At 38.6% G+C, this 26,183-nt stretch overlaps 2 protein-coding genes across 10 annotated transcripts in view; one reads left to right on the top strand and one right to left on the bottom strand.

Annotated features, from left to right (window-relative positions):
- The window catches only part of LOC136876233 (acyloxyacyl hydrolase), a 175,554-nt gene extending 156,750 nt beyond the window's left edge, over nt 1-18,804 (bottom strand). For all 3 annotated transcript variants that reach the window (XM_067150008.2, XM_067150009.2, XM_067150007.2), the window contains exons 1-2: nt 18,393-18,804; nt 17,471-17,627 (exon numbers count right to left, since the gene is read on the bottom strand). In XM_067150008.2, the coding sequence (XP_067006109.2) occupies nt 17,471-17,627; nt 18,393-18,501 (266 nt within the window). In that variant the 5' untranslated portion in view covers nt 18,502-18,804. The remainder of the gene's footprint in view (nt 1-17,470; nt 17,628-18,392) is intronic.
- A 132-nt stretch (nt 18,805-18,936) lies between these two features.
- The window catches only part of grsm (granny smith), a 43,738-nt gene continuing 36,491 nt past the window's right edge, over nt 18,937-26,183 (top strand). Inside the window, exons 1-5 of one of the 7 annotated variants that reach the window (XM_067150002.2) lie at nt 18,937-19,123; nt 19,607-19,803; nt 19,879-20,061; nt 20,174-20,482; nt 20,569-20,793. In XM_067150002.2, the coding sequence (XP_067006103.1) occupies nt 19,114-19,123; nt 19,607-19,803; nt 19,879-20,061; nt 20,174-20,482; nt 20,569-20,793 (924 nt within the window). In that variant the 5' untranslated portion in view covers nt 18,937-19,113. The other 6 variants (XM_067150006.2, XM_067150000.2, XM_067150001.2 and 3 more) reach the window with 6 other exon arrangements.

Below are 26,183 nucleotides of genomic sequence, written 5' to 3'. Positions count from 1 at the left end.
TGTAGTGAAGTCATCTACAATATTTATTTGTTACGTGTGTGCTTTTAGGTTTTAAATCAGTGAGTACTTGTCTTGTGCTGAGTGAGAGTTGGTTGTATATTACACAATATTTGTGTGTGTTCTATTTTTATTTTTTTTATACATCGAGTTGAACCTCTATGGACTGTGTGGTAACAACCAACTTCATTTCAGTGTCTAGGTCTTGTTCTTGTTCCAGCTTTGACTTCCTGCCAGTATCTTCTGAGCCCAGCGACGAGTGCCTGTTTATGATCTTCAGACAAAGGTCCTTTTTGCCTTCTGGAAGTTGATGCCATTTGGAAACCTTGATAGTTGTTCACCAATCTTCTGAATGCATTCCTGTCATGAATTTCTTGGTCTGAAATACCAATCCGCCTCAGATCTTTTTCACATTCCTGGAACCATCTCGGCCTTGTTGCCTTAGATCAAATAAAATTCCATATTCTTTTTGTTAGTCGATCATCAGTCATCCTCAAGAAATGACCATAAAATAATAGCCGTCTCCTCTTAACTGATGCTGTGAGAGGTTCTGTCTTGCTGTACAAATCCTCATTTGGTCTCATTCGCCACTGTCCATCAACCCACCTATTACCTAGGATTTTTCTTAGTATCCTGCGCTCTCTTTTTTCCAGCCGGTCAGCTTGACCTTTACTACTTAAGGTCAAAGTTGTGAATCTGTTTCTAAATCATATCACACTGGACAGGGTAAGAATAGCTATAAAGGAACTTACTTAAGACTAATTTCTGTACTATAGCTCATTCCACGTTACGAAAACAGTATTGTTCTTATAGACCTCAAGGTGTGAACACACCCCCTCTTAGACACCTATAATTCCTCGTGATTATTTTCATATTGTACAGAAGTTATCAGTGAAGATTTTGGTGTTGTGTGCAGCAATACGTCATGGCATAAATTGTACTGATAAAAAAATGCCATGTGTTTTAGTTGTGCTTGATTTTGTTATTTAGCTGTTCTTTGTTAACCCTGACAGTAACACGTCTATAAATATCGCTTTAGTTACACCACACGTTTCGAAGACGTGTCACTCAAAGCCTATTATTTAAAGTTATATTAAAGTTACCAGGTGGAATGAACAAAGAATAGAGGTGGTGGAGGGGATAACTCTCCCCTCCTTAAGAGGAATAGATGGCATTCATTCGCACGACACGTCAGAAAAACGTATGGTGTTACTGTCAGGGTTAAGCACTTTTTTTTTTTTTTTTTTTTGCTACGGGCTTTACGTCGCACCGACACAGATAGGTCTTATGGCGACGATGGGATAGGAAAGGCCTAGGAGTTGGAAGGAAGCAGCCGTGGCCTTAATTAAGGTACAGCCCCAGCATTTGCCTGGTGTGAAAATGGGAAACCACGGAAAACCATTTTCAGGGCTGCCGACAGTGGGGTTCGAACCTACTATCTCCCGAATACTGGATACTGCCCGCACTTAAGCGACTGCAGTAAGCACATTTTAATTTTACCACATTTTTCACGACCGTATTTAATTTTTACTGTTGTTTTTGCGAGCGATACGACAGCAAAGTACCCCGTGTTGCCAGAGGAAATTTATTAAATGCAATTAAATGCATCCCTCACCCCTCGAGCCTATAGGGAGCGTGCACAGTACTAGTAACAGAGCGCTCTGGCGGAGTTCCGAGAATTAATACGGTGAGAGTGCTATCCGCTGAAGTGAAGACTTGCGTCAGAGTTACGGCAAAAAGTATCGTTGCATCTTGTTGTCAAGATACGAAGTAGTGGTATGGAAGTTGTAATACAATATGGGTTTGAGTGCATACACTTCCAAAATAGTCGCAAGTCAACAGTGAATGAAGAGCAGAAATTACTTGACAGTAGCTGTAATACAGTCTGTAATACTTCGAATTTCTATTACAGCTTGAAAATCAACGAAACTGAGTTGAATCAAACTGTGACTGTGTGGCTGGTGCCGGAGGGCGCTGTAAACACGTATGCTCCGTTATACAGTACTGCAATTCTGATTCAGGATTTAGTAAGACAAATTTGTCGCAAGAATGGGGGAAACCAAATTTGAAAACTGCTGGTATGTAATATTATTGCTGTTAATTATGTAATAAAGTTAAGTGCTCACAATATGATTAATACAGTGTAGATTTTATATCTTCTAGGGTCCGTAAAATATGTGAAAGGGAAGAAGGCTCAAGATCTATTTCCCTAGAAGAGGACGAGAACTGACAAGGGTGCTGCTATTACCATCTATGAACTAGGAAAAACAGATCGAGATCATTAGTCTTGGACTGAAATGATTAGAGTGGAGCTGAAAACAGAGTCTGAATCGGTAGCTAAAGGTTTGTGTGAAGAGTTGTGCAACAATAGCGTCAGTATTGGCATAAGAACTAATTTTAATAAACTCATGAACAAGTTGCTTCAAATTCAAGACGATTTCACAATGTTCGCTTCTGGAGAGTTTGTTTTAAGTGACGACTTTTATACTTCTCATATTACGGTAACAACAGAAAAAATACTTGATATAGCATTTAAAATTCAGTTTCCAAGTGAAGGTGATGAATGTTTGAAGGTGCGGGCACTATGCATTTCCGCTTCAAGTCGAGCCTATCAGGCCTGTAGGACGTGAAACCCCCATGAATTAGCAAAAAAAAGTCCTTGAGGATACTCCAGTCTTTCATAAAGAAATCTTATTTATGGCAAGGCTACTGAGGGCGTTGTCCTGTAACATTACTCCTCTTTAACAGGATTGGAATGTGTAACCTTGGGGTAGTAATACACTGTAAACAGCCCTGGCTTTGTGCTACACCAGATGGATTGGTTCTAGGAAAGGATGGACATATTTCCAAGGTTCTAGAAATTAAGTGTCCGATTTCATGCAATGATAGACCAATACTTGCACAGAGACCCAGATGGTAATTTGAGACTGAGAAATAGCCATATCTATTACAGTCAGTGTCAGATACTGTTATACGGTATAGGATTTCAGAACCTGGATTTTTATGTATATTCACCTCAGGGTTCTGTTATTGTCCCTGTGAAGTATGATTATTCCTTTCTTGAAACATCCATTCCATTGTTGGAAAGATGTTATTTTGGCCACTTCATCTCTTTATTGCAGCAGAAGATGAAAGCCTAAGATTAGTGAGTGATTGTTGAAGTATCACTACATCAAAGGTGAAGAATTAAAGTCAAAAAGGGTTATTACATGCTCTTTTTATTAAATTGTGAATTATGACTACAATGTACAAGCGTTAATCTCCTGTAAATCACGTCTTATCTATCAGAATGTTCCTGCTGTAGACCTACTACCGTGTTAAAATACTATGCATACTTTTTAAATATAAGTTAGGTTCCAAAAAAGTACTGTACATATAAAAATACATTTAAACCTGATATTGTTGTTACAAGAGCCTCCGTGGCTCAGACGGCAGCGCGTCGGCCTCTCACCAGTGGATACCGTGGTTCAAATCCCGGACACTCCATGTGAGATTTGTGTTGGACAAAGCGGAGGCGGGACAGGTTTTTCTCCGGGTACTCCGGTTTTCCTATACACTTTCATTCCAGCAACGCTCTCCATTCTCATTTCATAGCATCTATCAGTCATTAATAAATCACTTTGGAAGTGGCGACCCCATCATACTAATAGCCTATATACGGTTCATTCATTCCATCCCTGAACCGGTCAATGACTGCAAAATAGGTTGTAGGTTTTCATTTCATTATTGTCACAGGGCGAAATTAATAACAATTGTAACTACCTCATATCTATGAATCTGTGAAAACTCAAATTCCGCGAGTGAGATTTCTGGGGAATTGACTGTTCTTTTGACAAGCTCTTGACAGACAGCATCCGGTAAGCAAATAAACAGGAATTGAGTTGGAATAAGTAGGTAACAACACATCATGTTGTTAAGCAAAGTTCTGATGAGATAGATTTATCCGAGTGTGGATTATGTGCGGGGGTTACAGTTCTACGTTCATTATTATTGGTGGCAAGAAATTTGCTCGCACACAAGCTAGGTAAACAATGTCGCTGATATACGGAAAAAGATCTTTAGGAATATTTTTAAAGATTTTGAAAATGTTCACCCTCTGTATGCATCTTTCAACATGAATTCGCATACTTGCTACACTCTGAGTTTGTAACACTTCATCTTCTGTAAATCTCCCATTGTGAAGAAAAGGCAGTGAATTGTTAACAATAAAAGTATCACTAGTTCTTTCACCATAACAAGGGGAAACAAAAACAATAGTTCTGTTTGGGGCCACAGCTAACAAAAATTTAATTGTGTAACATGACTTGTACGAAGAATATATGTAACATCTCTCTCTATTCTTGCTGGCGTTTCTGATTTCATTTCTTTGCAATCTGTTATAACTTGTGCATCAGGATAAAATGTTTTAAAAGTGCTAGGCAAAGTATTTTAAGAAGAAATCTACAACTGAATTTCCGGAAATAAACATTAGAAATAGGTTTTCTGCCCTAAATAATTTAATCCTGGAAGAAAGTGATCGCGTGCGTGAAACCAAATCATCGCGATCCGTTGCCGTGCCGAGTTTAAAATTTAGGCCTAGAATTCAGATTCAAGACCCAGTTAGGCCTAAATCAGCGAAGGTAGCTGTGTTTGGTGATAGCCAAGGAAGGGGAATTGCGGGAGTGATTAACGACGAGAATATAGCAGCAACCGGAGAAATATATCCAGGAGCTTCTATCAGCAGTGTTGTGGAAAACGTAGAAGCAGCAACTAGTAACTTCGGGAGCGGCGATGCAGTGCTTATCATCGGTGGGACGAATGACGTAGCTCGCGACGACGCCAAGAATGTAAGATCACAACTTAAACATACACTAGAGAAGCTGACCCACACTAACGTTTTTGTAGTGAACGTGCCCCACAGGCATGATTTGAGTAGAGACTCGTGTGTGAACATTGAAGTGGACAAGGTCAATACAGATATTGTTAAAATTTGTAAACATTTTCGGAATACTCAGGTTATTGAATGCAGCAGTTTTGAGAGATACTGTTATACAAAACATGGCCTCCATCTAAACAATTCAGGTAAACGAAAGATAGCAAATATTGTTCTAGATTTTATTAATCTTAAGATATGTACTGTAAAACAGGCAACTCCCTTGAGTTATAATACTGACCAGGAAAACTAGTAGAAAGAGCCAGCTGTACTTCAAGCTGGCTCAGTCAACTAGAAAAAGAAACTCAGGATAGTAAGGAATTTCAAGTTACCCAATTGCAACAGTCAAGTTTTAGGGAGGAAGGGGGTCTGAGATTGCTCTTGGTAAACTGTCAAAGTGTAGTAAATAAACAATTAAAATTCGGTACATTGATGGAATCTTATGAGACTGATGTGGTGATAGGAGTGGAATCGTGGTTGAAAGAAGGGGTGGGTAATAGAGAAGTATTTCCAGAAGGGTACACAGTCTATCGTAGAGACCGAGGAGATAAAAAGGGAGGGGGGGGGGGTGTTTATTCTGGTGAAGGAAGGGAAGGGTGTGAAGGAGTGGAACAGTTTACCAGGGGTAGTGTTTGATCCTTTTCCAAAATCTGTACAGATATTCAAGAAGAGAATAAACAGCAACAGAGAAAATAAATGAAGTGTTAGAGGGCATTCGACCAGTGCAGGTTATCGTAAATAAAAAAATGTGTGTGAATAAATTAATTCCATCCCCTGGTCTAAGGAGTTTGGACAGCCAAATTAGGGGACTGCCTGTAGGGGTGAAGTACAGTGGGGACTTCGAGGGCCCTGGGACCGCTACGGTAGCTGTGAAGGCCCTTCAGGAACTCTGAAAAGTGGTGGCAAAAGGGGCTCTGGTTAAGACGCAGCAGGTCGTTATGCTACTTAGGATCCAGAACGGGTAAAAAAAAAAAATAGTAAATAAATAAATGCAATGTAAATATTAATGTTATACCAGTTGTATAGTATCATTTGAAGTAATTCCACATACTGTATATCAGTTGACTATATTTGTAAGTAGTACAGGAGATATTATAAGTAGAATTTTGTAAACAATATAAATTTATTAAGGATGAGCTGTGTGTTTAATAGAAAACATTGTTAGCGTAAATTGTATAATATTGTATTATAGGAAAAATTTTCTTCTCTTGTTAATTTAATATTTAGTGCTTGACAATAATGTATTTTAGTGTACCATTTGCCACCGAGGTAGACACCTCATTTGCAAATAAAGAGATTTTGATTTTGATATTTTGATTTTTGAATATTTTTAAGAAGCACAACATGAAAATAGCATTCAAAACCACACACAACAGCACCAACACTATACATAACACTAAAACAGTCAATAATAATAACAAATACAACCAATCAGGTGTCTACCGTATCAAATGTAACAACTGTGACACAAGTTATATTGGACGTACAGGCAGAAACTTCATCATCCGCTATAATGAACATATAAATGCAGTAAAACATAACCATTTCTCATCAATAGGCCAACATGTAGAAGAATCTAAGCATAGTTTCACAGACATCAATAACGATATGACGATACTAAACATAAACTCTAAGGGCCCCCTGCTCAATATAACCGAAGATTTCTATATTTCTTTGAACCAATACGCTAATCCCAATCATAACATTAACGATATTACAGAGAAAACCAGCATCATTTTTGATACAGCCATTCCGGCATTAAAGAATGATTACCAAAAAATAGTAAACACACGCTCTAACAAACCAACGAATCACAAGCCTGACCCCGCCCCTACTTCCCCAATAGTCACTCCTTCTTCCCCTCCACAGCTAATATGAGCCCCAGACGTACTCTTAGTAGAACACAGCAAGCCTTCACAACAACAGTAGTAAGTACTCTTTCCATATACACACCAGGCATTCCTTCATACACACATACACACACTATACTTATATTAGCTTATCTTTACAGACTACAACCACAAATGAACATAGACGAGAGAGGTGTCGCCACCAACAGCTTCTAAATTCAAACTCAAGACCTGCAGTTTATTATATTATATTAAAAATTTACTGAAGTACATCACAATTGGATTATATAACACAAAAATGTTTCATGAGAAAGGTCCATACCAATATGACATACATCAGCCTCAGAACATTCTCGAAGATTACCTCACACAGCTAAACCAACATGACATAGAAGCAAAGGAACCACACAGAAGATAGAAAAATGGAATCTAAGCAACATGAACTTAAATTTTAATAAGTGTCTAACCTATTCATACCAAATTTTAATGTGTTAAAACTTTTTAAGTGTTTTATATTGTGGCCCGTATATTTTAATGTGTTCTGTATACTCATGTTCTAACTTATTGTAACTTTTTACCTCTGACCACAGATATTTTAACTTCATGCTACTGTATATTGCATTTCCATCCCCCATTAGACATCCGGATGTCTAACATAATAACAACTTGTGATTTTGTCTAATGTCTGGAAACTAATCATGTACTAGCTGATGATGGCCGTTAAGGGCCGAAACCGGTACTAGTTAATCTATTTACAATAAATTAAGTATTGATTGGTGGAAAAACACATTTCTTGTCAATACATCTAGAGTAGAGATGTCGATAAACAATTCACTACAGTATTGGATAACTCTATCCAAGGACCTAGCCACTGGACACAGCAAGATTTTGCCTGCATGGTGGACACTCAACAAGCTCCACACAGGTATTGCAGGATCAAAGGTATCTCTGAAAAATATGGTAGTATTCAGCAGCATCAACTACATAACAGTGACGTGAAAAAGACAATGGATCACCTATACCAATGTGTCTTACATCCAAACCAGTGTACACACACAAAATGATCTAATGGCAGCACGCCCTATGGTCTGACATGAGGTAGGACTTGCTTGATCTTCACTATGATCAGGTCAGAAATTTGATCAACATCCAATCCAAAAATGTAAGCTTTGGGAAAGGATTCTTTCTGATTGTATGAATCATGTTTGCAAAATTAATAACTGGTTCAATAGAAGGAAGTTCTGGTTTAGTAAAGGTCATTCCACTAAAGCTCAACTTGTAGGATTTCAGCAAAATATATCAGATATCCTGGATTCAGGAGGTCAAATGGACTGTATCACGATTGACCTATCTAAGCCATATGATAGGGTAGATCATGGGAGACTACTGGCAAAAATGAGTGCAATTAGACTTGACAAAAGAGTGACTGAATTGGTGGCTATGTTTCTAGAAAATAGAACTCAGAGAATTAAGAGTACGCAAAGCTTTATCTGACTCTGTAATAATTAAGAGAGGAATTCCTCAAGGCAGTATTATTGCACCTTTATGTTTTCTTATGTATAAATTATGTGAGTAAAGAAGTGGAATCGGAGATAATGGTTTTTTTTTTGTTACTCGCTTTACATCGCACCGACACAGATAGGTCTTATGGCGACGATGATATACGGCTTTTTGCAGATGATGTTATTCTGTACAGTGTAATAGATAAGTTAAAAGATTGTGAGCAACTGCAAAATGGCCTCGATAAGGATGATGTGAGATGGAAGTAGGCAATGGTATGATGATAAATAGGGTTAAAAGTCAGGTTGTGAGTTTCACAAATAGGAAAAGTCCTCTCAGATTTAATTACTGTGTTGATGGGGTGAATATTTCTTATGGGAATCATTGTAAGTACATAGGTGTTAATATTCGGAAAAGATCTTGATAGGAGTAATCACATAAATGGGATTGTAATTAAAGGGTACAGATCTCTGCACATGGTTATGAGGGTATTTAGCAGTTGTAGTAAGGACAGGAAAAGTCCCATCCGATTTTCGGCAGAATGTTTTTATACCTATTCCCAAGGAAGTCGGTGCTGACAGGTGTGAAAACTATTGCACCATTAGTTTAGTATCTCATGCCTGCAAAATTTTAACATGTATTGTTTACAGAAGAATGGAAAAACAAGTGGAAGCTGAGTTGGGAGAAGATCAATTTGGCTTCAGAAGAAATGTAGGAACACGTGAAGCAATCCTGACTTTACGTCTGATCTTATTGGATTGAATCAAGAAGGACAAGCCCACGTACATGGCATTCGTAGATCTATAAAAGGCATTTGATAATGTTGATTGGACCAAGCTATTAAAGATTCTAAAAGTGAATGGGATCAGATACCGAGAACGAAGAATTATCTACAATCTGTATAAAAATTAGTCTGCAGTGATAAGAATCGAGGGCTTTGAAAAAGAAGCAGCACTCCAGAAAGGAGTGAGGCAATGCTGCAGTTTGTCCCCCCTCCTTTTCAATGTTTATGATGATGATGATGATGATGATGATGATGATGCTTGTTGTTTAAAGGGGCCTAACATCGAAGGTCATCGGCCCCTTTCAATGTTTATATAGAACAGGCAGTAAAGGAAATCAAAGAGGAATTTGGAAAGGGAATCACAGTCCAAGGAGAGGAAATCAAAACCTTGAGATTTGCCGATGATATTGTTATTTTATCTGAGACTGCAGAAGATCTCGAGAAGCTGCTGAATGGTATGGACGAAGTCTTGGGTAAGGAGTACAAGATGAAAATAAATAAGTCCAAAACAAAAGTAATGGAGTGCAGTCGAACGAAGGCAGGTGATGCAGGAACTATTAAATTAGGAAATGAAGTCTTAAAGGAAGTAGATGAATATTGTTACTTGAGTAGTAAAATAACTAACGATGGCAGAAGTAAGGAGGACATAAAATGCAGATTAGCTCAAGCAAGGAAGAGCTTTCTTAAGAAAAGAAATTTGCTTACTTCAAACATTGATATAGGAATTAGAAAGATGTTTTTGAAGACTTTCGTGTGGAGCGTGGCATTGTATGGAAGTGAAACATGGACAATAACTAGCTCAGAAAGAAAGAGAATAGAAGGTTTTGAAATGTGGTGTTACAGAAGAATGCTGAAGGTGAGATGGATAGATCGAATCACGAATGAAGAGATACTGAATCGAACTGGGGAGAGGAGATTGATTTAGTTAAATTTGACGAGAAGAAGAGATAGAACGCTAGGACACATCTTAAGACACCCAGGACTTGTTCAGTTGGTTTTTGAAGGAAGTGTAGGTGGTAAGAACGGTAGGGGTAGACCAAGGTATGAATATGACAAGCAGATTAGAGCAGATGTAGGATGCGGTAGTTACGTAGAAATGAAAAGGTTAGCACAGGATAGGGTGGCATGGAGGGCTGCATCAAACCCGTCTATGGACTGATGACTCAAACAACAACAGTAAGGATGTAAAGGAGAGGGCATATAAGTCTCTGGTAAGACCCCAACTAGAGTATGGTTCCAGTGTATATGACCCTCACCAGGATTCCTTGATTCAAGAACTGGAAATAATCCAAAGAAAAGCAGCTCGATTTGATTTGGGTGATTTCCAACAAAAGTGTAGTGTTACAAAAATGTTGCAAAGTTTGGGCTGGGAAGACTTGGGAGAAAGGAGACGAGCAGCTTGACTAAGTGGTATGTTCTGAGCTGTCAGTGGAGAGATGGCATGGAATGACATTAGTAGACGAATAAGTTAGAGTGGTGTCTTTAAAAGTAAGAAAGATCACAATGTGAAGATAAAGTTGGAATTCAAGAGGACAAAATGGGGAAAAATATTCATTTATAGGAAGGGGAATTAAGGATTGGAATAACTTACCAAGGGAGATGTTCAATAAATTTCCAATTTCTTTGCAATCATTAAAAAAAGGCTAGGAAAACAACAGATAGGAAATCTGCCACCTGGGTGACTGCCCTAAATGCAGGTCAGTAGTGACTGATTGATTGATTGATTGATTGATTGATTGATTGATTGATTGATTGATTGATTGATTGATTGATTGATTGATTGATTGATTGATTGAACACAGGGCAGCCTCAGTGAGGAATGTGTCACACTCACCAAAACAGAAGAAAATGGTATGATAAATTGGCACAATATTGGCTGAAACTCAACAAAAAGAAAACCATATGTATATACAATGTTTAACCTAAAATAAATTGGAACAATCCAAGTTAATGGCAAAGATTCGTCGCAAGTAATGAAAATAATGTAAATATCATCTACAACTGCTAAAGATGGCCAACTTATTAAAGAGGTGAGTGTAAGGATTAATACAGTACAAAGAGGCAAGTGTTGACAAGCACCATCTGTGATTGCTGGAAGAAAGGCCACCTCAAATTGAAGTTCTATAGCACAATCGTCCATCCTGTCCCACTCTACAGTACAGTATGTTGATCGACTAAAAAGAGACAGTACGTCGATTAAGTGACATGGAGATAAAAATGATCAAATGTTTAGCCACTGTCATTAGCTTGGATCATGTTTTGAATTCGGACATAAAATGACTTGCCATTGCACCAATCCATAAGAAAATGAGCAAAAGCTGACTACAATAATTTAGACACTTGTTGTGCACTGTATGTACCAGAACACTTGCCAAGATGGGTTACACACCTTAAGTCACTGGAAAAAGACCTAAAAGAAAACCTAAACAAAGATGGACCACTATGCTACACAATATGAAGATTGTAAATCTGGTAGATAATAAACCAGTGGAGGCAGTGAAGCCATGTAGCATACATAACCAATATGAGGCACAAATACTGATGTACAAATTGAAAAAAAGACAGTAAGTTGTTTGAAATTCACCCTAATACAGTAATTTACACTATGCAACAAATTTTAAGGTTACAAAAACTTTTTTCGAAAATGTAGGCGTTCTTTATATATTTCAACCTCCTGAATTCGAAAATGATACTGAAAATTTATCACCCACAGTTTTTTGCACAAATCGCATAAATTTGTAATTAATGGTAATGCAATTTAATGGTATTATAATAATATTCTGATTGATATTCTGAGCTTCATATGAGGTTTTTAGTGTTTATTATAATAGACATGAAAACACCATATGAAGCTCAGAAGTGGTACATTGCTTTCAACTGTTCAAAACTTGCGCTCCTAGTGGCACGTAGTGAACTGTCACATTGCAAATGACGCTGCCTTTCCGTCACTGTGTTGTGTTTGTGGAAGGAAGTAAGTGTTAGTCTTAGTGCAGAATGTCAACCCGAAGTCGTGTAAACTCTCCTAACAGTTTTTGTTATATATGTGGTGAAGGTGTGGTGAGAAAGGACCGAAGAAACATCACTACTTTCATGAAAAAGGTCTACCAAGCCTATTTCGGAGTGAAACTCGGCGACATCGATAAACCATGGGCTCCACAGGTCATGTGCATTGTGTGTGTAGAAGATTTATGATGGTGGGTGGCAGGAAAGAAGAAGTCATTACGATTTGGCATCCCTATGGTCTGGCGAGAGCAACAGGATCATACCGACGACTGCTACTTCTGCTCTTGTAAGGTAACTGGTTTCAACAAAAAAAACGAGAAGACTATTGAGTATCCGAATAACATTCGCTCCTACACAATGGTAACATGCATGCCTCAATACCTGTCGGCCATTCCGTGCACCTGAAGGAAACATACGACAACATGAAGGTGCTTCTTACTACCATTCATTATGAGAATCACAATTGGATGGTCTGTGGCGATCTGAAAGTGTTGGGTATGCTTCTAGGACAACAGACCGGATATACCAAGTTTCTTTGTTTCATCTGTGAATGGGATAGTCTTGCTCGTGACAAACATTGGGAGCAAAAGCAGTGGCCCCGAAAGGTTGGAATTGGTTCCGGGGGACAAAAATATCAAGTGTGACCCTCTAGTGGAAAGAGACAGAATACTTTTGCCACCTCTGCACCTCAAACTGGGCATAATGAAACAGTTTGTCAAAGCATTACCTAGGTGTGGCAACTGTTTCAAATATCTATGTAAATGGTTCCCCAATCTGTCAGATGCTAAGCTGAAGGGGGGTGTGTTCATTGGTCCCGATATTCGGAAAGTAATGCTAGATGAAGATTTCCTTAATTCAATGAATGCCGTGGAACGAGAAGCCTGGACTGCCTTTAAGTGTGTGGTTCAAAACTTCCTGGGAAACAATCGCAGCCCAGAGTATGTCGACACAGTGGAGAACATGCTGACGAAGTTGAAAATGCTGGGATGCTCAATGAGTTTGAAGTTACTATTTTTACATTCTCACTTTGACTTTTTTCCTCCAAACTTAGGTGCTGTAAGTAAGGAACAGGGTGAAAGGTTCCATCAGGATATAAAGGATATGGAACGACAATACCAGGGAACTTGGGATGTTCGGATAATGAGCGACTACTGCTGGATGCTTCACCGTGAGCACACAGAAATGCCCCATAAGAGGAAAAGCAGGGGCCAAGCTATGACAACTAAGAAAGCACGGAATGAATTACGTTAGTGCATGTTTTTACCACATTCTCTGTATGCATCTGTTCACTGTGTGCATATTTTAACATGTTGTTGGTTTAAACTTGTATTCTAGTTCAGCATGATTCGTATGCCATATATGTATGTACTACTTCAATATGTGATATCATTATTAACAAAGTATAAGTTTTGTGCCAAAACTCTGGGTGATTACGATAGTTTCAGTGTCATTTTTGAATTCAGGAGGCAGAAATACATAAAGTACACCTACGTTTGTGAAAAAAGTTTTTTCCCCCGTTGCACAGTGTTATTTATTGCAACTAATAGCCATACCAGAGATGTGAAACTGATTTTTAAAAATAGCATAATATACACAGTTCCTGTACATCTGGTGAGCCCTTTTACTTTACGGTTATTTGGAGCAGAAGCATGTCAGTGATACTCTTCTCTGGGCACAAGAAATGGCATGGTATTTATCACAAGCACTACCACACAGAGCGCAAGTGCACTGGGGACCTGATTCACGCTATCCTTTTCTTAAGCAGATCTCGCATGTCGTGTGAAGATGTTCCCTTTGCGTTTGTAATATTACTCCTAGGTAATTTAAATGATTTACGTTAAGCAGCTCACTAGATCAAATGCCTTAGTGTAGTCAATGAATACTGTACAAAGCTTTGCCCTATCCTGTCTCAGCGCGTCTTCTACATTGGTTAGTAGATAGTGGATGGCTTTTCAAGTGTTTCTTCCTTTCTCAAAGCTGAACTGCTCTTTGGAGATCTTATTGTCAACTAGTTCAGTGAGTCACTTAGCAAGTATCTTCGTGAAGATCTTGAAATGGTGTTTCCTAAAGCAATATCCCAGTAGGAATTTGGGTCTCCTATATAACCCTTTCCTTTGTATAGCATCTTTAAGTTAATTTCTTCCAGTCTCATGGTATGTGGTCTTGAAGTAGGCATTCATTCATGAGTTCTACCCATAATTCTTTCTTTCTTTTTTTTTGTTAGTTGCATTACGTCGCACCGACACAGATAGGTCTTACAGCGACGATGGGACAGGAAAGGGCTAGGAGTGGGAAGAAAGCGGCCGTGGCCTTAATTAGGGTACAGCCCCAGCATTTGCTTGGTGTGAAAATGGGAAACCACGGAAAACCATTTTCAGGGCTGCCGATAGTGGGGTTCGAACCTACTATCTCCCGAATACTGGATACTGGCCGCACTTAAGCGACTGCAGCTATCGAGCTTGGTCATAGTTCTTTCAACAGTGGGGCTGTTTTTATCAGGTGCTCATAGTGAATAGTGTCTGGTCCACATGCTTTCTTTTCTTTGCAGTTGTTGATCTCAGTTGGGATTTCTTCTGCTGTTATCGGTACTGATGTTTGGGAAGGATCGTTGTCCTGAGTAGGTCTGGTGTCTCGTCCTTGCAAGATTGTGCTGAGGTGCTGAACTCACCCTGTAATTCAGGCCGCCTGAGATTCAAGGCTGAGAACAGGTTTATCTCAGCCTCCTGGATTAATCAAGCTTCTTTCAGTTGTTCATAGTTTTCCTTTACTCTTTTTACTACTTCGTTATAGTGTCTTCCTTTCTCTGCATACTCCTGTTGTGCTGTCTGTGCTTGTACCCTTTTTATCTTGTGTAATGTACCATAATAAAGATTCATAAACAAGCCAGTAAAGTTCCTGCCACAGGTCTCTTGTATTTAAACACCCTTATAAGTTTTGGTCGACTGTTCTCGGATTCAAGATTCAATCCCACAATATGAGTGAAAGGATGCAAGCTGCTTTACGTCGCACTGACACAGATAGGTCTTATGGCGACGATTGGGACAGGAAGGGGCTAGGAGTGGGAAGGAAGCGGCTGTGGCCTTAATTAAGGTACAGCCCCAGCATTTGCCTGGTGTGAAAATGGGAAATCACGGAAAACCATCTTCAGGGCTGCCGACAGTGGGGTTCGAACCCACTATCTCCCGAATACTGGACACTGGCTGCACTTAAGCGACTGCAGCTATCGAACTCGGTAGTGCAAGGATGAGTATCTAACTACCACTAGGTACTTGTGCCACATGCAAGTTGTTATAGTTCACGTTATTTCCAAGACTATCTTCACTGAACTATACTGGCAATAAGGAACATAAACATGCAATGAATAATTATAAAACTGTTGGGATAAAGTAACCTGTATTATTTAATCATGACTAATAGAAATGAATAGCGTGATGACTCTCTCTGAATCGCATGTTAATAGACACGGTGCACATGTTCTCTACCGCTTGCAGCACGGCTGTCAATATAAAGGCCAAGTAAGCACACTTTTTGTCGGCTTAAAGTGAAAGTGTGTAAATAGTTTCTGGTCTTTATTCGGTTGTTTTATATGCGCAAAATATCTGGTGTGCAAAATATCTGGTGTTAACTTCTCATGAACTGAAAAGTGAAAAATATTAAGTATTTTACAAGTAGGATGTATACTTTGGTATATGCTTCAATTTTCTACCGCATGAGAATATGCCAACAAATTGCTACGTCCCAGGTTACAAGTCGGGTTGCAATAAACAGTGAAATGAAACAAAATTTTCACCCCAAAGGATCCCAATCTGTTCTTCAAGTTGTCAAAGGCAACTGCATGACAAGATCTGCCTTTGAGTGATAAAAGTCATATCTGCGATCTGCATTTTACCACCAAACTTATCCAAAACTGTGACAGTTTTATTATTAATGGTGAAAAAGTGAAACAGAGATGTAAACTGAATACCATACCATAGCAGTCCCACACATTTTTCCAAATCTTCCATTATATTTATCCTGAAACGTCATAGTAAAAAGATGTCCATATCAATGCCAATCTACTAAATCAGATGTTCCTTCCACTCATGATTATTCCATGCTGGACTCCTCTAGTATTAGTTCTGTATGATCTAGTGCTGGTGGTAACACAAAGTTAGTGCTGATAGGAGGAATTAATCTTAGAAACGAGAATTAAGCATCTCCAGAGGAAGTTACTAGTAATATTCATGATTATTATTTATTTATTTATTTTTTTGCTATTTGCTTTACATCGCACCGACACAGATAGGTCTTATGGCGACGATGGGTGAGGGAAGGGTTAGGAATGGGAAGGAAGCGGCAGTGGCCTTAATTAAGGTACAGCCCCAACATTTGCCTCGTGTAAAAATGGGAAACAATGGAAAACCATCTTCAGGGCTGCTGACAGTGGGGTTCAAACCCACTACCTCCCGGATGCAAGCTCACAGCTGCGCATCCCTAACCGGACGGCCAACTTGCCCGGTATATTCATGATTAAGCGAAGCTTGTTAACATAGAAATTAAGTAGTTATGTAAGAATTAAATTGGTATGACATACGTATTTATAAGAATAATGTGGCAAGCCTGCAGAGGTTTAATATGTTTACTCCAATATATTTCATAACATGTACACTAAACAGTTGACATCTACTTTTTTAAGGTTATAACTCATAATTGCTACAGTTTGATATGCAGACATTTTCGTGACAAAATACTGATAGAACACTTCGTGCAACTAAGCACGAACATTTGAGATATTGATTAACATTACTGATGAACCAATTTCTGAAGTAATGTCCTTATATCATTATTAACTGTAAAATACTTTCTATATATTTTTCACAGATTACTTTCAAAACATGAAACACTATATCTTAATTTGCATCAGACATAATAGCAAATAAACACAGTCATCCGTAAGTAAACACAATGCATAGTCCTGAAGCACCACAGTAATGAATACAGTTTCAAATCATTTATTTAAACTATAAATTCCAAATCAAATCACATCAATTCCCATTTAGAAACACATATTCAGAGAGAGCTGATTCCTATCTATCTACACCAGTGCTGCATAGTGAAGGAACATATCAACCAGCACAAGTCATTACACCATACATTTTTATTCGTCCTGATTAATTAAGAAAAGAAAAGAATATACCAGTACTATATAACAAGGAATTACATACCTACACAAAAAAAGAAATAAAAAGAGATGATAATATAACATTCTGAAGAACAAACTAAGGTCAATGATGAGTCCCTAGCATACAATTTTCAATAGCCACTTATGAAAAGTGGATAAAAAGACATCATTGCATATAAAATACAATATAATGCACAATTTAACAAAACTTGAGAGTTTTTAGATACAGAATTATATTTAATTACTAAATTAAATTTTCTTACACATTGATGAGAATGGGTTCCAATGTCTCAACAGCTTCTTTGCAATAGGATCCGAGTGGATGTGGAATCATTTCACATAATCTTAATGATGCAACTAAGAGGGTTTCATTGTGGATCTGAGCCAACTGGTCTGTCATTCCAAATAAAACCGTGCACGCTGGAATAAAAAAAATCTCTATGTAATTGTATTAACCTCAGAATCACTGTTTGTGTTGCATTGTATGATCAGGACATCCTGATTGACTATTTAGAGCAGGTATAGTCTGACACAATCTGTGAGGTTGTGGCATCTGTAGAGGTGTACAGTCTCTAAAAGGGAGCATATGGTGTTGTATAACGTCCTTGCAAGCACACTTTTCACAGAAACAAATAAACCTATAGGCCTAGATATAATATTTATTGTGGGTATCGAACAGGTTTGTGCCATTTGTGCCACATGCCAGCTGTATTAGTTCAAGTTACTGTTTCCAAGACTGCACACATTTCACTGAACTATACTGGAAAAAAAGGAACATTCTGAAAAAGAAACTAAGGTCCATTTAAATTCTTGAAATTTTTGGAGGTGAATTATATGTTGGGTAATTAAAATTAAATGCAAGGAACATACAATACCAAGCGCTTGTTTTTTTTTTTTTGAGTGACTACATATCTGTAATAGGATTGGGTAAGAAACAGGCATGAGTTCTATATAAGAAAACCCTCTCTCCATTCTCCAACACCATTTATAGGATAAATGACAATGGGATTTTAATTCACTTCTCTCCTAAGTTGTGTTATGTGAGATTCAGCGCAAACCACTCTAGATTCTCTAACTGGTCTTAAACTCATAGCGGACTCAGGAATCATATTACACAGATCAGTAGCTAGCCTTTAGAGCAGGTCAGCTATTACTCAAGGAGAACAATATATAATAAACAATCACCTGCACATGAAAATCCTCCATTCACACCCCGTCCTTCAGTGCAAGAGAGTGCCAGGGAAGACAACAGAACTGGTAACATGAAGTGCATATTTAGATACTGGTATCCCATTCTAATTCCGATGTTCCGAATTGTATTCCAAGCAGTACAAATTAGAGCATTGCAAACAGCACATGAGAAGACACCGTTCACCAACTGCCGCAGACTACACAGGTACTGAAAACGAAGTTACTGGCTTCTAACATTAAAAAAAATGAATAAACAGACTAGTGAAGACAAGAAAATCGATTACAAACTCCGGCAAACAGGGATCACATTAAAATTTAATGTCATTGTGTTGAGCTGTGGTCCTGGCGACTAATGACACTGCCAAATTTGAAGGCTAACCTAACATCCTCACGTCATAATGACAGCTGATTGACTGTCATTGAAAATCGAAAGGCAGTCGATAGTAACCGAAATCGATGATTGATGCACTTTCGATCTGTCTATCGCATTCGTGTTTTGGAATTGACGGGTCAAGACCGACTCCAAGGATTGGAAGACCGATTCTTGAACGGGTCATGTTGTTTGTTTACCAATCGCATACATAGATCAAATCGATCAAATCTTGAGATCGATATTAATTACGTTTTCTTCATTTTATTGTCTTTCGCTGTTCTTGCCTGTGGTTCTTGCTCAGAGAACATCAGAGAATAAGTAGCAAGTATCGCATCGCGTAGTATGAATGAAGGTTGAAAATTATACTTTTCTTTTCCTTCAAATATTTGAATCGCCTTGAATTATTGTTTCAAATTGTGGAAAAAATGAACTCTCAAGTCTCAATACGAGTTGTTTGAATGTTTGAAAATTCATGATTTATCAGCGAATATTACACTTAAATCGCTGTATTTACGCTATGTCATCCTATTTACTCGTTGAAGACCGGAATTTGCCAGTAATACAATCTCGTGGGGAAGAAAATGAAGGCAAATAATCGGAGTAATAAGTTTTTGGTTTACTGAATCGCTAACTAATGAAGTGTTATATAATGTGATATAATCAGTTTAACAATCCGTAGCGATTAGGACTTTAAAAAAGTACGAACATTTTCTGTAAATTGTCCGGAACAACTGTTGAGATAGTTTCAGTGTGTAAGGAATGTTGATATGTAGAAAACCAACCTGACTGATAATAAATATGCTTCTAATGAGAAATAATCTGTGTGTATTTCTAGGCGCACGAGGAGCGAGTACAGGGCGTGGTAAAATCAGGTCCACGACAATGTCTACAGTGAAATTGGAATTCCAAGGATCCTTGTCTCCATCAGATCCTCAGAAGAAACCAGTGGTCATCATTGGACAGCTGAAAAACCTGGCGAAAGCTAAATTTTCGGATTTGCGAGTGAAACTTGACCCACGTGTTTCAGAAGAGGTATTTGTTTTGTGATTTGAGCAATCTCATATTATGTCAATGATGTGTGTTCTTAATGACTGTTCATTATTTTAGGTTTATGCTGCTGCTTTAGCCAGTTTGCATCCTTCTCCTACTGACACATGTTCATTGTATTTAAATTTGGCAACTTTGGCTGCTTTGCCAGTAAAATGCAGTCGCCACAATGCCCCTTCACGCTCCCATGCCATTACAAAAATAGTTCGAAGTACCACTGTGGGAGTGGATGAATCTGTTGTGGTAAGGTAGTTTCTTTTACTGTCCTTTAGTAGTGATGGTAGACATGGATGTGTAGCTTATTTAGTCTCTGATTCCCAGATATTATATTGTAAGTTTGTATTGACTTTCTTAGATTGTGTGTGAGCGCAGTGATGTGTTTGCTTCAGCGTGTGCTGTTGCTCGAGCTTTCCCTCTCTATTCGTGCAAGACTTCAAATAATCCAAATCATAACAACAATACAACTGTAAGCGTAGAGTTCTTGATCGTTCCCAGTTCCGACAGTCACACTGGAGCTGGAGAACGGAATGGTGTGCCGGATGAAGCATCAACTCTTTCACCAGATGATGTGAATTGTCTAGCAAATGTCTGCCATGGAGTTCGATTGGCTGCAAAAATTGTTGATGCTCCGTGCAACAAAATGAATGTAGACCATTTCCTACAGGTGATTGAATTTTTTTTTTTTTTCTTACGTTTGATAATAGTTTTATAATTGAGCCATACATGTAAAGTTTCTCTGTATGTTTCTAGGAAGTGCAGTCAGTTGCAGCAGGGCTTGATTGTGGTTACCACGTGATTCGAGGTGAAGAACTTAATACCAAGGGATTTGGAGGTATCTATGGTGTTGGAAAGGCTGCTGCTGTGGGACCAGCATTAGCAGTTTTATCATATATGCCTGACGGTGCTACACAGACTATTGCGTGGGTTGGCAAGGGTATTGTGTATGATACTGGCGGCCTTAGTATTAAGGGCAAGGTGAGTAGACTTTACAATAAAATGCCTTCTTTTCTAGTGTATCCATGCATATTTTCCTTCATTATCACTTCTAAAAGAGTAAATGCTGGCACTTTAATAACAGGGGTGCATGTATAGAAATGAGAAAAGCAAGTAAAAATGATATAAAACAAAACCTGAAGTAGCAGAGAGGGGAGATCCTTCCTTTATATTTGCCAGGGACTTGCCAACCAAGACAAACACCACTACTGTTACTGTAACATATAAAAAGCATGACCGAGCAAGCGGCTTACGGTTCTGGTCACGCAACTATCAGCTTGCATTCAGGAGATAATGGGTGCAACTAACAATGTTCAGCAATCGTCCCTAGTTCCTAAGTTGACAAGTTGGCAGCCTTATGCACAGCGCGATCATGTCCTCTGCAAGAAAGAAACAAACGACAATCCTACTGCACCTAGATGTCTGCGCTGCAAGTCGTGACTCATGGTGCTAATTGCGTAGCAGGCTGTAAATGTAACACCATAGGGAAAATCACCAATTGCATGTATGAAAAACTTCAACAACTCCCTAACCGAATGCTCTCTCCTCAGGTGGTGGCTATCCATGACTGGGAGAGAAGCGTTCATTCATTTATTCATGCATGCATGACAATTTAATTCAGTTATGGAATCATTCATTAAAAAAAAAAAACTAATTCAGGCATTTATATACACATATGTATAGTGTCTGTGAAAATGGAGGAGAACTCTGTACAGACTTATGACAAATAAATAAGAATATGATCTACTAGGAGAACTGGACAGCCCCACAGTACAAGGGAACAAGCCAATTATTTAGAAATTTGGCTGAATCAGATAACATTCTCTCTTTGATTTCACCTCACAGTATAGATGGGAATACACAATAAAACTGTTAAAATAAGTTTTATGACATTTTGAACATTTCAAAATAAATGAGAGTCCAAATTTCGTCAATGTGTTCACTCTTCACAGTTGTATCATATATGCCGAATAACTCCCATGTTTCTCCATAACTTAAAGATCGACCTACACAAGAAAATTTAACTGAGAAACAACAATGAAACATGAAGACAGAATATTGGTACTTGTCGACAGTACAACAGATGGATGATACCTAATACATCCATTATCAATCAATCAATACTGATCTGCATTTAGGGCAGTCGCACAAGTGGCAGATTCCCTATCTGTTGTTTTCCTAGCTTATTGAACATCTCCCTTGGTAAGTTATTTCAATCCCTAACTCCCCTTCCTATAAATGAATATTTGCCCCAGTTTGTCCTCTTGAATTCCAACTTTTGTACTTTTATAAACTCCACTCAAAATTATTCGTCTACTAATGTCATTCCACGCCATCTCTCCGCTGACAGCTCGGAACATACCACTTAGTGGAGCAGCTCTCCTTCTTTCTCTCAATTCTTCCCAGCCCAAACTTTGCAACATTTTTATAACGCTACTCTTTTGTCGGAAATCACCCAGAACAAATCGAGCTGCTTTTCTTTGGATTTTTTCCAGTTCTTGAATCAGGTAATCCTGGTGAGGATCCCATACACTGGAACCATACTCTAGTTGGGGTCTTACCACAGACTTATATGCCCTCTCCTTTACATCCTTACAACAACCCATAAACACCCTCATAACCATGTGCAGAGATCTGTACCCTTTATTTACAATCCCATTTATGTGATTACCCCAATGAACACTATAAATTGAGGATAATTATGTCCACCTTTTCAATACAGATACAATGTGACGTCATTAACACATCACGAATTTATTACCTTTCAAATTACCAGTTTCGGCATTATTTGTATGCCATCATCAGCCATAGGAAACTTTGTGACAAGGCTTAAATACAATATTAACATAACATACAACATAAATATATATACAAATTGACCATATTCTTACATAACTATCAAAAAAATTTTGGTGTAGTCCTTAAAACTTAAGATTAAAATTGGTAGCATGTTATATGCAACATATTATGACTTATTACTTCTATACAATTTTGACTAAAGTTAAAGCTTTGTCAGGTTCTTTAAATATTACAAAATGCTGATTTAGCATCCAGTTAAAAAAAAAATTTCAATCTTTGAAAATTTTATAACTGCTAGGCGTTTAAGGGCAATTGTGCATTTTGGTTAAAAATACCTAAAAATGACATGTATTAAAATGAGTTCACCTATTAACAAATTGGAAACAGTAACCTATTTGTACTAGGTGTAGAGATATGTTACAGTATGGGTCTTTGGTAACTCAATGTCTTGCGTTAATGCAGTTTGGTTATTTAACAACAAAACGAGTAAAATGATAAGTTCGGCTGATATTATTTTAGACTTTGAAACATTATTTATCCATTATAGAGGTCCCTTGAGTAAAGATTTTTAGTGAGCAAAACAGTTCCTTATTAGAATTGATTACAGGTTCACTCTGTTTTGGGGTTTGAATAGAATGAAATTCTTATTTCATTATATAATATTGTGCAATATTCATATACATAATGTTCCGCCTTTGCTAGTGTTCTTAAGATATAGATCGACTTAACAGGAGTGGACTGGTGAACCGGATTTTCTTGGAGCATTACATTCAAGGTCTTTGAGGTTCTAGAAATATCTCAGTCCAAGACGGACCCCAAGCACTACGCTGTCGAGTATAAAGCCAGAGAGGAACTGTCTACTGGAAAGGCAGATAACAGACGACTGCTGTCTTCAAATAGATAGGCTTTCTCCTCATCAGTCCCAGTTCTACATCCGTCTCTTCTCAACCCCCAATGAGTTTGTTCCTGTTTCCCAGCTTCATCAGGAGGGCAGGTCTTGACAGATCTTCGGTCTTGAAGCGGAATGTGTAGAATAAGAAGAAAGCCAGGTAAATATAGGAGAAGGGAAGAAATATTAAAGATTGTACAGTTGGTAAAAGGTTAGGAACAAAGGTCAAACACAGAAGGAAAAAAGGATCCCAGCGGGTTAATATAAATGTTGGAAAGGAGCAAACAAGTGTCATATAAAGTTATTTATAGGGAAAAGGAGCACAGAATAGACACAATGGCAGGTCAGTGTGAGAAGAGGGAGCACCAGAAAGAGGAGCCAAGTACAAACTTAAAAACCCAGAAGGACAATGACAATCTCCAAATCTTCATACACCATCTACCGTAAATGAAAAATCAGAATCCCAGAAAGAAGAGATGAGTACAAAAATGAAAACGGGTAAGGACAAGGAATATCTTCCATTGTCCTTGTCTCGTCTTTCTGGTGCTCCCTATTCCCAATACTGACCTGCCACTGAGTGTTCTTTTTCACTACGACTTGATTTGACACTTTATTATTCCACTGGGGTTCTTTTCTGCTTTTATGTTTGTCCTTTGTTTCTAACCTCCTACCACCTGTATTAATTTTTATCGTAATGTTTCTTCCCTTTTCCTGTATATATATAAATCTGTTTTTTCTTATCCTACACTTCCTGCATCAAACATTAGATCTGTCAAATTGGCCCTTCAGTGAGAGTTGATGTCTGATGTAGCTGGGAGGCAGAAATAAGCTCATCGGGGCTAAGAAGAGATGGATATGGAAGAACTGGGGGTTAGTGAGGAGGGAGCTTATGTATTTGAAGATAGCAGTATACGAAGCCAAGTCAATAAGTATCTGCAATTTTGCTTCTAATAGTCTGTAGGTTGGCTCTATGGTGCTGTGTGCTCACCAGCCGCTAGATGGCACCGTTGTCTACGTCTGTGATAGGTTTCAGTGTTATCAGATCAGTACAGCTTGCGCTCTTGCAACGTAAAGATGACTGCACCACTCTCTGTTTGCCCCAAGGAAGAACACAGTTTTTTGTGGTCTGGGGGTGTACCAGGAGCAGAAATTCATAGAAGACTTTCAGCACAATACGGGGACAATGTTTTGCCACAGCAAAGTGTTTACCAGTGGATTGAACAGTTCAAAAGGGGCCACACTAGCGTGAAGGATGAGGAAAGATCCGGGCGTCCATCTGCAGCCGTAACTGATGCCAGTATTGAACAAGTGGGTGATATGATCCTGAATAACTGACAAATGACTGTTGATGACATGGCAAACCATATGCACAGTAGCCATGATTCTGCACTTGAAATCGTGCATAAAACAGGCTTACCTTTCACAAAGTCTGTTCGAGATGGGTTCTAAAACAACTCGGTGAAGAGCAGAAATGCAATCGTGTGAGAATCTGTCGGCATCTACTGGACCGTCATGCTAACAAAGGTGAAACGGATCATCACTGGAGACAAAACATGGGTTCACCACCTTGAACCAGAGAGCAAATGTCAGAGCATGGAATGGAGGTATCCCGGATCCCAGTCAAAAAAGAAATTCAACAGTCAACCTTCTGCAGAAAAAGTGATGCTCACAGTGTTTTGGTTCTCTCAAGGGCAATCCTGGAACATTACCAGGAAAAGGAGTAAACAGTGAAAGTTACAGTGATATGCCCTGCCGGTAAACAAGCTGAAACCTGCAATTTGCTACGAATGCAGAGGTCGATTGTCGGAAGGAGTTCTTTTGTTGCATGACAATGCGTGTCCATATCCCGCCGCTCACACCGCTCAAACTCTTCAGATGCTGTGTTTTGAGGTGTTAGGGCATCCTGCCTATAATCCCGATCTCACCCCATCAGATTACCATCTGTTTGGTCCACTTAAAAATGCTCTAAGAGGCCTTCGATTCAGCTCCGATCAACAGGTGAAGGAAGCGGTGCATACATGGCTTGCTGCGCAACCAAAAACCATTTTTTGCAGAGGGTATCAGAAAGTTTGTGAAACACTGGGCCATCTGCATTGAAAAGCAGAAATATCAATAAAAAGTGTGTACTCTTTTTGTAATGAATTATAAAAATTGATTGCAGATACTTATAGATTTGCCCTTGTAGGAAGATGCGAAGACTGATCTTGCCCTTACGTGTTTTATGTTTGTTCTTGTTTCCTCATTCTGTTGTTCCCTTTTCCCACACTGACCTGCCATTGTATTCATCCTATTGTACATAGAGAGAAGGAAGAAGAAAAGGAATACCTTCATTTCTTGTGTTCCTGTTGGCTGGGTGAGTGGCACATTGGTACCCATCCCGTATGTTTGGAATAATAGAATAATTATGTTTTAGTATACTGAAGTACCAGAGAGGAGGGATCCTTCCTTTATATTTGCTGGGGACCTACTAACCCACACCAAGGGGTATTGTTACTTACATAAAAGAATTGAAAGTGAGACAGTGTAAAATTGGGAAATGCGACCATTTTCTTTCTTGCTATTGGCCAACTGTGTTGAAGGCAATATTCATATTGTCTCCGATAGATTTCGCATTGCTTGTGGCAGTACGGCTGCCACATTCGTTGAAAATAAGATAACCACAATGTTTGAAACTTCCATGGCG

Source organism: Anabrus simplex, chromosome 6 (assembly GCF_040414725.1).
Source record: "Anabrus simplex isolate iqAnaSimp1 chromosome 6, ASM4041472v1, whole genome shotgun sequence".
In the NCBI taxonomy this organism is placed as follows: domain Eukaryota; kingdom Metazoa; phylum Arthropoda; class Insecta; order Orthoptera; family Tettigoniidae; genus Anabrus; species Anabrus simplex.
Note: the sequence above shows the minus strand (reverse complement) of the source record. Positions and strands in the feature narration are given on the sequence as shown.